At 35.1% G+C, this 11,671-nt stretch overlaps 2 protein-coding genes across 2 annotated transcripts; one reads left to right on the top strand and one right to left on the bottom strand.

Annotated features, from left to right (window-relative positions):
• The first annotated feature begins 1,369 nt into the window (after positions 1–1,369).
• Positions 1,370–2,017, top strand: LOC126691107 (uncharacterized). Its single transcript, XM_050386183.1, has one exon. It carries the CDS (start codon positions 1,370–1,372, stop codon positions 2,015–2,017), a length of 648 nt encoding a protein of 215 aa, XP_050242140.1.
• A 684-nt stretch (positions 2,018–2,701) lies between these two features.
• On the bottom strand, positions 2,702–3,663 carry LOC126691106 (glutathione S-transferase T3-like). The gene is made up of 2 exons (XM_050386182.1): positions 3,205–3,663; positions 2,702–3,115 (listed from the first exon to the last, which is right to left on the bottom strand). Exons 1-2 carry the CDS (start codon positions 3,661–3,663, stop codon positions 2,702–2,704), a joined length of 873 nt encoding a protein of 290 aa, XP_050242139.1.
• Between the last annotated feature and the right edge of the window lie 8,008 nt (positions 3,664–11,671).

Here is an 11,671-nt window from a genome sequence, read left to right as displayed (position 1 = left end):
AATTCTTTCCCTTTAAAAACCATCAAAACAAAGGTTCATTAAATCCTCTCCATCCCCTTCCCTCTTCTCCTCTCCTCCCACACCATCCAAAGATTCCAAACTCACTCCACCTTTTTAGAATTTTGAAAACAAATAAATTAGGCAAGTGAAGGCTTTAGAGCAACCGCATCAGCTTGTAGAAAAGATTCTGTCTATTTTACATAAAAATAATAAATAAAAACCTACTTTTTTCTATTTTACACTATCACTTTTACAAAACACCCACATCAATTTATCTATTTTACAAGATATTTCAATAAAATATTCATTTTTTATCAATTTTTTATTATTTTCCCTAATGGTCATACTTTTTTTAATTTAAACTTATATTTTAAGTAAACTACCAACACCAGTGGCTCGACTAATGGAGCTGCTTATGGTGGAGGTCCGATGGCCGAACTGCCAAAATAGTGGCTCCAACGCTGCCGAATTGGTCTCACCGCCCACCTTACCGCCGAATAGTGACCCACCAGTGGATGGATTGTTAAAATAGTGGCTTCGACGAATGCCACCGATGCCCAAACTACCAAAATAGTGGCTTTGGTGACCGCCCACTGGATTGGTGTCTTCGACCATTGTACCGCCATCACTGATGGGCCAACTGTTGTAATAGTGGCTCCAACGACTGCCGCCGAATCGATGTCTCTGACCACCATACTGCTAGAATTGGTGACCGAACTGATGCTGTCAAATCGATGTCTCCGACCAACAGTCATTTTTTTTTTTGACCCAATGGTCATAATTTTTATTGTTATATCCACCAGTCATAATTTTGAAATTCAAACGGTAAATTCAAACCTAACTTTAAACCCAATGGTAAATTCAAACCTAAAGGTCAAATTTTTGAAATTCAAACTCAAGTCACATTCTTGCTCTATAATGACCATTTTCTCTCTAATTTCCATCCACTTCTACAAAATTATCTCTTCCATTCGGTTTTTGTTCTCTCTTAATGGATTTCCATAATGACATTGATTTTATTTTTCCAAATGATAAGTCTCCATTTAACTCATCTTCTAATGATGATGAGTTGGAACTTACTCTAGCTATTGCCATAGAAGAATTAAACAATGAAGGAGCATCAACATCACGTCGTTGTTCAGTTCAACCTCGCAAGTTTATCTGGCGTAATCCTTTGCAAGGTCATGACAGGCTTTTCCATGATTATTTTGCTAAAACACCAGTGTATCCTCCTAATGTATTTTGAAGGAGGTTTCGAATGAGTCGTTCTCTTTTTCTACGTATCCATTCAAGAGTTGAAGCTACTGAACCTTACTTTGTTCAAAAAAGAAATGCGGCTAATACACTCGAGTTGTGTTCCCTTCAAAAGATGACCACCGCAATCAGAATGCTTGCTTATGGAGTGTTGGTTGATTTCATGGATGAATACTTAAGGATTGGAGAAATCATTACAATAAAAAGCTTAAAAAAAATTGTTAAAGCGGTAGTTTCAATCTTTTCTGAAGAGTACCTGAGGCCACCAAACAACAATGACATTGCAAGGTTGTTAGCAGTTGGCCAACATCGTGGATTTTCAGGAATGCTGTGGAGCATTGACTGCATGTATTGGAAATGGAAAAATTGTCCAAGTAAGTGGAAAGGTCAATATATTGGTCATACCCGTGATCCAACGATAATTTTGGAAATCATGGCGTCGTATGACCTTTGGATATGGCATGCATTTTTTGGGTTATCGGGGTCTCACAATGACATCAATGTTCTAGAGCAGTCTTCTGTATTTTCTGAGTTTGTTGAAGGGCGTGCTCCTCCGGTTAATTACTCGATAAATGGTAATGACTATTCGATGGGGTACTATCTTGCAGATGGTATATATCCATCATGGGCAACATTTGTCAAAACAATTTTAGCACCACAAGACCGTAAAAGACAACATTTTGCTTCTATACAAGAGGCGGCCAGGAAGGATGTTCTTGAAAAATTTTCAAATATGGGTATTCTTTATGGCTTTATCTCTTAAGCCTGAGCTGAGATAATGAAACAGAAGGTGTAGTTTGACTAGTTTCAATTTGGTCCATCAAAAAAGTCCTTAATTTGCTCAGCTCTCGCAGTCTATTTAAGAAATGGTTAAATACAACCAATAAATACACAAACCAGTTAGTTAAAGAGTTCCCTATCACCTACCATTAAATTTACATTCAAATAGCATATACAACCAATAAAATCAGCAAGTACAGCCATCTTCAACAGAGACATTGTCCGTGCATAAATTAAATTTACAACATTAAATTAAATAATCAAGTGCTATTGTCCGTACACAATACAAAATTTACAACATTACATATGTTTCCTTGCACAAGTGAAGACTACAAAAATATATCTAACATGATTAGAGATTGAATAATCATGTTCCCTACACAAGTAAACACTACAAAAGAGATGTCTAACATCAAATCATTTATGTCAACCATGTTCTAGTATCTTTGCACTATACAAAAAATTACTTGATTAGATATTGTCAATAATAATATTCAAATTATGATGGAAATTTAGACCTTAATCTCTTCAAGATTTCCAAACAACGTAGACGAATATATTCTTTTTGCTCAGGATCCTTGGTTCTTGTATCTTTCATCATAATTTCATCTTCCACTTTCCTCTTTTCTACTTCATTCTTCTCTTCCTTGATACGAATTAACTCTCTTCATTCTTCGGATGCAATGCGCATTAACTCTCTTCGTTCTTCTAATGCTATGCGCATACTTTCCTTTTTCTCTTCATGCATTCTCCTCTTTTCTTCCTTGATTTCGTCAAATTGGAAGGAAAGTATTGGGATCACGTCATCACAATTCTTTCTTTTTTTTAATTTCTCATTTTCAGCCTTCTTGCCTATGGGTCTCTCCAAGGTTTCGTCGGAGTTCATCTCATCATTATCTTCATCTAGATTTATTGAGCTTGCAAAAGTATGACAAGATTGTGTGGCTGGCTGTCTTGTGCGGACCTTCAAATTATCTCTTTGAATCAACCACTTAGCTTCATTCCTCAAAATTCTCCAACAATGTTCCAATTGAAATGCATTTTTGCTATTAGTTTTATACATAGTTTTTGCATCTTCAATCTACAAAAGTAAAAAATTGAAAATAATGAGAATCATAAAACTAAAAGTGCATTGATGTACAATACATATTAGATATTGAATCGAAATACCTTGTCATGCTCAGTTTTACTACTTTCATTCTGGTTCTCAATTTGGGCCAAGTATCCACAAAACTTGTTGGTCTCCCTTTGAATTGTTGACCACCGACTACATAAAGAATCCTTGGAGCGGTTAAATTTCTTGTCATTGTGAAAGATGGACCAAATTCTATCCCAAAATGTTGTGTGTTTTTGGTCTGTCAATGCCACAGCGTCTAAGCTAACATTGAGCCACGGCGACACTAGCTTACTATCTTCATCTACAATGAAGTTGTTTCCCCATTGACTTCTCTTAGTAGTTGATTTTTTTGCAATGGGGGGTGTAGATTGTCCCATTTCAACTTGGGGTGGAGATTGATGGACATTCCCATCTAAAGGCGGAGTGGACATCAAAATCTTACTATCAAAAGACTCAAAACCTTGTTCCTTGTCTTGTAAAATGTCAAGAAAGAAAGGATTTTGTGAGTCCATCACCTAACAAACACCAAAGTAATTCAGAAGCAGCATTAATAAGCAACACCAAAGTAATTATAAGGCACCAAAAAATCCACATGTGCAAAAAGTATATGTCACCAGCTGATCTAATTATCACACTTTTTTAAGTTCAAGTACAACCTATATTGGCAGTAACTAATATGATCTCTAAGCATTTTATAATTCATGATCAGAGATGTTCCAAATCAGCAACATGTATACAATATGACCAATTTGAATGAGATCAAGAATTTCCATAAGAAACTAAAACCTAAATTGCAAACCTTATTGGTTTACAAAAAAGGCATAATTTTTAGTCAAATATAGTGTATTTCTAGCATCATCACCCATCTTATACAAAGATCAAAATAGTATAAAATCATCTGTCAAAATGCATCAACATTTTTAAGAAATATATATACAGTAGAATTTAAAAAAATATATTAAATTAGACAAATGCTTAGTACTTCAAGAACATAATATTTATACAACTTACTCAATTTTCAAGAATAGTTTCTTACATCTTTTCCTTGTCCTTTAATGTTCCTTTCTTGCTTTCATGTTCATATTTTGGACAATTTGCAATAACCATATCACTTACCATGCAATTGGAGATCATTGTAAGACATTAGAAGTTTAAAATTTCAAATACCACTATACTTCCAAGTTCTAGATCCACATTTCAAAAGACCACTAGATATAATCAAACTAACTCGGTTTGTATTTGTCATGTTAATAACCTCAGGTGATTAGTAATCCACCACAATTCACTTTACAGAGAGAATAAAACGTTTAAGTCCAAGATTTACCAAAAAGAAAACTATTAAACCCTATCACTATTGGAGACCTGAGCCAATAGCTTTTCCTTGTTCCTTCTCTTATGTAATGTTTTGCATATTGATTAAATAAAATTTCTACCATTTATCTCCAAAAAAAAAAAAAAAAAAAAAAAAAAAAAAGAAGAAGAAGAAGAAGAAGAAGGAAAAGCTATAGGATTACAAGCAATTTGTAAGGATTGTGATTATTTGTGAACCGTGTATATGATTTATTTGGCTTGAAACTAATCCCTATCTTTTTTGAGGTAAAAGATAGAAGTGTTATTAAGCCCCCATTTTGGGATAAAAGTGTTATCCAAAACATATATAACGTATATACCCTATTCAAGCAGTCCGAAAACATGGGAGAAATAGAAATTTAATACAAGTTTTAAAAACTCCAAATTCTTCAAAGTTTCCCTACACACAGGGAAACTAATCCCTATCTAAAAGACATGAAATTTAATCCTTACCTAAACTCTAAAATAATCAAATATAAATACACACAAAATCTAAAATACTAATAAATTCCAAAAATAACTTTGGGTGTGTTCCGAAGAATCCCTAAAAAAAACCCCAAACCTGAAAAAATTTGAAACAAGAAACTCCCAAGAAACCCTAAAAAAATTAGTTTAGAGAAACTTTCAAGAACCTTGCTTGAAACCAAAAAAAAAAAAAAAAAAAAAAAAAAAAAAAAAAAAACCCTAAAATCTCAATGAGAATGAGCAAGAGCTGATAAGAAGCAGACAAAGAGAGAAGATGAGAGGAAGAGCTCAGAAATGAAACAGGGAGAGACAAGCTGAGAGGCATTGGTGTTTCTCAGTGAGAGGAGAGAGAAAAAATGTGTGAAAAATGTGTTTTTATAATATACAAAGATAATATTAAAATAAGAAATGGAAGAGCTACAAAAACTGTGCACATATGCACGGTTAGTGCAACTACATCAGATTGTGTAAACTTTTGCAAAATAGAAAAAGGTACTCCTTTTACACATTTTGGCCCCAAAAAAACACCCACATCAATGGGTGTAAAATTGTGCATTTATGCACAATTGCTATAGTAATCATGCATATATGCACGATTACTGTAGTATTTGCATATAATACTTTAGGTTTTTTTTTTTCTCTCTCCTTCTCTTCTTCTCTCTATCCCCTCTGACTCTCACCTCACTCTTTCGTTTTCTCCATCAGATCAGAACAGCAAAACACACTCTCAGCTCTCTCTTTCTTTCATCTCATTCCTCTAGCTTCCACAATTGTCGATCGCCACCGATCTCTTACTGCCACTACCATCGATTGCCACCGCCATCGATCACTGATCCCTCCACCGATCTGATTGCTTTCCTTTATTTTTGGTTATTTGATCAGTGGGTTTCAGGTTGAATTGGGTTGATTTGGCTTTCGTTTGCGTTGAATGGGTTTTTGGGTATTTGGGTTGATTTGGCTTTCTTTTGGGTTGAATGGGGTTTCAGGTATATGGGTTAATATGGCCAGGTGAGTTAATGATGCTTGGCTAGATGGGGGTGGAGGTTGGTTGCTTGATGGTGATGGTGGCTGGTGGGTTGATGATGGTGGTTGATCTCTTTGACAATGGGTGTGGTTTAGTCGTTGATGGTGGATGGGTGTTGGTGATTTTGGGTTTTGTTGGGTCTGTGAGAGAGAGATAGGCAATGGGTGAGAGGGATGTGAAGAAAATAATAAAAAATTGTAAAAGAATGAATATTTTATTAAATAAACGTGTAGAATAGATAAACTGATGTGGATGTTTTGTAAAAATTGATGTGTAAAATAGAAAAAGTAGGTTTTAGATGTGCAAATTTACAAAAATTTTGCATCTACTGATGCGAATACTCTTACTGTAGCAATTGTGCATAGATGCACAATTTTATACTTACTGATGTGGGTGTTTTTTTGGGGCCAAAATGTGTAAAAGGAGTAACTTTTTCTATTTTGCAAAACTTTCCACAAGCTGACGTGGTTGCTCTTAGAGTATTGCTTTGAGAAAGTACAAGATTTATCAATGATTAAATACTGAGGTATGCAAATCAACCCACCGGATATTAAAGTGGTTTCAATTGTCCAGCAACCTCCACCATGGTTTAAATTTGTAAAATTTTGAAAAAATTAAAGAGAATGGGCCAAGATGTAATGCTCAAAGGTCCTAAATGAAACAAATTTTTTTTTTTAAATAAATAAAAAAAAAGACATGATGGGGTGATATGTTTCCTGTAGGAGATACTTTCTTTGTTTCATAAGGCATAGTCTCCTTTGTTGTTTAAGAATTTTCCTTTGTACTTTTGTTAGACAATTTAGAGGGTGTTTGGATTGGTGAAAACTGAGCTATATAGCTCAATTTTCATCACTCAAAACTCAAAACATGTGGGATTTATTGAAGAAATCGATGTTTTGTAAGAATAATTTTTGAGTTATGTTCTCATCACTCAAAACTTTAAAAAAAAAAAATTTTGAGTTTGAGTGATAAAAACTAGGAACACCATTTTGATGTTTTAAGTCATAGGATTTAAGTTTCAATGGCAAAATTGTTATTATGGTGCATTGGTGGAGTCCATGGCAGTGTGTTGTCACGTCAAATCACATGATACCGTTGGGCTTAGAGCATCCACAGCAGGTGTGGCAAATGTGCCAAATGCCAAATATTTGGCACATTTGCCACACCAAACACAAAAATGGTGCTTTATGAGATGTGCTAAATCTCAAAAATTATACAACATGGCTACAGTATCGTTGCAAATTTGCAACGGTACGGACAAATGTTGCAAAATTTTTATTGTTTTATATTCTCTTTTCTCTCTCCTCTCTCTTCATTTTTTCTTTTCTCTTCTCTCTCACTCTTCGGTTCCCTCTCTCTTCTCCCTATACCGGTTCCCTCTCTTTTCGACCAGTCCAGGATGTTCACCGGCAGCGACGACGGCGTAGCTCCAACAATGACAGCGCGCTCCGCCACGCTCTCTAGTTGTGGGTTTTTTTTTTTTTTTTTTTTTTTGCTGCAATTTGGGTTGATCTGATGGTGGTGGTGGGCTGTGGGCTATGGGCGATGACAGTGGCAGTGGTGGTGGGCTGTGGGGGTGATGGCCGGTGGTGGTTGTTGGGTCACGGTGGAGATCGATTTTGGGTATGGGTCACTGTGGAGATTGTGTTTGAGATCGGTTTTGGGTTTTAGTTGTCTCTCCCTCTTCAGTCGTTTGGGTTTTAGTTCCGGTGGCAATTGGTGTTTCAGTGGTGGAGTCGTGGCTTGAATCGGTTAAGGCTTGGGTTGAATCAGTTGCGGGTGATGGGTATTTGGCTTGGGCTGAATCGGTGTTAAGATTGGTTGGTGTTCATGGGTATTTTGGCGCAAGCGGCATGGGCGAGGCCACTTCGATCATTGCCATCGTCATCGCCGATCATCACACTGCTCCGATCTCGCCGATCTCTCTCTCTCTTTTTTGGTGGTTGTTTGTTTTAATTTTTGGTGTAGGGTCTGACATTGGTTGTAGTGTTTGTTTGAGCTTTTTTTTTTTTTTTTTTGGTAGCAGTGGTTGATTTGTGGGGGTGGCTGGTGGTTGTGGGCTGTGGCAGTTGATCTGCAGTGTGGGTTGTTGTGGGTTGTCGTTGAAGATAATGGGGAGGGGATAATATATTATTTTAATGTGTAGTAAATATTATTTTAATGTATAAGATTGAATTATAAAACATCTGATAAATGAGATGTTGTACAATGATGTGGTAAAATAATAAAGTAGGCCTTTGGTGTGGTAAAATGGCATAATTTTTGCAACATCTGCTACGGATGCTGCTATTTTTCTTTGTTTCATTTCCTTTTATTTTCAAACCACTCTTTCTCCTCTTTTTTCACTCTCACAGCATCACAATTACTGTAGCAGAGTGGGCTATATTTTTTGTAAAATTAAACATTTTACAACTACTATCATGGTAAGTTCTTAATGGTAGGTAAAAATGTAATATACATTATGGGTTTAGATGAAAGCCAATTAAAACTTGTCAACTTAATTATTATATACGTAGCATTACTTGGTCCAAAACTCACTCAAGGTTTTATGGACATTGTGCCACTTCCTTTTTGATTTTTAGGTATGATGAGGGAGATGGCCAGGTTGCTTTGTTGTACTGACATTTCTTTTGCTTGATTAATGAATTCTTATTTAACCAAGAAAAAAGCGACAGGTTGTGTTTGGGAGGTGAGTTTAAACTCAACTTATTTTATTATTTAACTTATTTTTGCTATTATTTAACTTATTTTTACTACTATTCATGGTACTCACTGCACTTTTTAATATATTTATGGGTCTTTCTGTACTATTACATCTAACTTTTATCTTTATTTATAGTACTTTTAGAAAAAAATTTCAATTTCAACTAAATAAACTGTTCCTAAACGGACTCATAATCTCCACTCTTCAGTCAATTTTATTACCTCTTACTACACTATTGGTGGGGCTATGGCAGTGTGTTGTAACGCCAAGCTTTCTCACAAAAATAACAGGGAACTGGGTTAAGGACTTGGTTGTGGTAATCCCAGGCCCAATGCTGGGTTGGTCCAGCTTGGGCCAACCCTAAGATTGTTTCCCATTGCATTAACGATGTCTGGCCCAGTCATCCTAGCAATAGTATAGATTGCTGTCGTTAATTTACTTTAGAACAAAATGCACGGGAGAGAGGACATGGCGAATTTTAAAATTTTTTTTAAAAAAAAAAAAAAAAAAAAAGGTGAAATACGTATGGAATACGGAAGTCATATTTTCTAATCCAACCAAAAAGAAAGATGGTAAAATGCAATGTAGAGTCAAACTAGCAGTCAGGAAATAGAATTTAACCAATAAATCTTACTTATTAAGCTAATCATATGAAAGATTGTGACTTCAAAGTGAGAACAAAATCAATTCCTCCCGTGATCCTTCCACAAAAAGCATGGTCTCTTGATGGTTATTTATTATGTACTTGCCATATGATGACAATGAAGATTATGTCATAAGATAGGAGCAATGGATTTCACTATTTTTAACTCCAATGATTTTGTCAAGGGAGGCAAGAACATCTATTCTGCCTTACTTCATGTCTTTTAATATCAGTAAGAAAATGCTAAAGATTTAAAAAAAAAAATTATAAAAGATATAATTTTTTTTTTCTAGCATAATTTAAGTGTATATGTATATGAAACTCCCTCCTGAAAACTTGAATCCTATCTCTTACTACAAAAGGCTTATAAAAATAAATATAATAATGAATGTGATTGTGGCATATCAATAACATAATAAATAAATATTTAATACATATGAAGTTGTTAGGTTTATGTAATAAAATTTACAGTATTCCTAACATCTACATTAGGAGGAAAATGTTTTAGCCTTAACAATCCAATTAAAGATGTTCAGGTTAGCATGGATTCATCTTGGAAACCTCCATCTAATGGAGAAGTAAAATTTAATGTTGATGTAGCTGTATTAAAAGACTGCACTACTCTAGCTGTTGTGGTTCGAAAAGAAAGTGGGAGAGGTGATTAAAAGTTGGGCTAAAGTTCATGAAATTTGTGAACCTGTGCAGGCTGAAGCAGCAGCAATTTTTGGGCGTTGTAATTAGCGAAGTCAGAAAACATTGAGAGAATTGAAGTGGAGGGTGATGCTTAAAGATGGATATACACAAGTTGCTTGGCCTATCCAAACTCTGATTAGCCATGTATTAGACCTTGACAAATCTTTTGTTAGTTATAATTTTAATTGGGTGAGGAGAGAGCTAAACTTTGCAGCCCATTAATTGTTTAGCAAAGTTTGTAAATTTGAAACAAATTTGTAAATTTACATAATTATACACGAATTAATGTGAGTTATTTTTAGGCAAAAATGTGTACATTCTATACATTTTTCTATTATACATGGACTAATATGAATGTTTTATAGCAAACTTGTAAATTTACATAATTATAAACGGATTGATATGGGATATTTTTAGACAAAATTGTATAAATTCTAGACATTTTTCTATTATACACGGACTTACGTGAATGGTCCAAGGAGATATGCTAATTGTATTAGATATGCCCTTGCTAAATTTTCTGCTACTCATAGGCTTTTTGAATTTTGTAAAAGACACTCTCTTCCTCTTGCTGCTGTTGAGCAGTTGAGAAAAGATGCTACTTCTCTATATTGGGTTTTAGCCAACAACAAAAAAAAAGTGTTATGTTGTGACTAATGTATAAGATGACTGTATTACGTACATTTGGTGATGTAGGTTGGCATACATGCAATGCATAACAGTACAGTCCACACTTGACACTACACTACACCGACACATACGAAGATATAGATTGCAGCTGCAGTGATTGGGCGCATGCATGTGGCGCCAGTTAACGACACAGGAAGATGGACTTGGACAGAAGTACAGAACAGGCCGGCGTGGTATAGACAGTAGACAAATACAATCCCGTGAAAACAAAAGCCAAAAGCCATGCCGATACGAACCAAATTGAAGCTGAGGAATATATGATTAAGAGTTAAGAAGGAAGTTTCCAATGTCTCAATCCCTAAACAGCACCAGTTCAGTTCTGGGTTCCTGATCTGACCACATTTTTGGCTTTTGGAGGGACAGAGACAAAGGGACAAATCGAGAAAGTGATTCCCGGAACCCAAACTCATTCCCCACCAACCTCTTCCTTTACTAGAATTATTGGTTCAGCTAGCATGCAACTCCTATTCCTTATCCACACATGCAGTCACGTCCAAAATTTTTTTTGATATAAGCATCTGAAGCTTTGTTGGACTTGGAGATGATGATAAAATAAAAATCGTATCACTCTCTACTCTAGGCCCGGGGAAATCTACAACGAAGCAACCTCTCACGTACTTTTCCTCCAATCCACTTTCATCCTATGCTAATAAGGCTTCACTAGGATTATATATGTTTTAACTTTTAACAATAGGTTATATCACACTTTGCACCTGCATCTTAATAAATCATATAAAATAAATTTTCTTCCAAATTGCTTAACATTAACAATAAGCCTAGAGTCACCATATATTAATTTCACAACACATTTTATAAATATTGAAGTAATAAATTATTAATGGTAGTCGATTCAGCTGTGAAATTTGTTATGAAAAATTTTGTGTATGTAACATTTCTCATTTAAATCCTTAGGACATCTTCTCTAATTATCCTCCAGTTATTAGTCATTTG

The sequence above is a fragment of the Quercus robur genome, chromosome 7, assembly GCF_932294415.1.
Source record: "Quercus robur chromosome 7, dhQueRobu3.1, whole genome shotgun sequence".
NCBI classification, from domain to species: domain Eukaryota; kingdom Viridiplantae; phylum Streptophyta; class Magnoliopsida; order Fagales; family Fagaceae; genus Quercus; species Quercus robur.
This window is presented reverse-complemented; position numbering and strand designations above follow the sequence as displayed.

Excerpts from the sequence above, each read along its gene's own strand:
- LOC126691107 (XM_050386183.1), top strand. The coding sequence starts at position 1,370 with ATGACCACCGCAATCAGAATGCTTGCTTATGGAGTGTTGGTTGATTTC.
- LOC126691106 (XM_050386182.1), bottom strand. The coding sequence starts at position 3,663 with ATGGACTCACAAAATCCTTTCTTTCTTGACATTTTACAAGACAAGGAA. Across the intron at positions 3,116-3,204 it reads GTAAAACTGAGCATGACAAG|ATTGAAGATGCAAAAACTAT; the intron begins GTATTTCGATTC and ends TTACTTTTGTAG.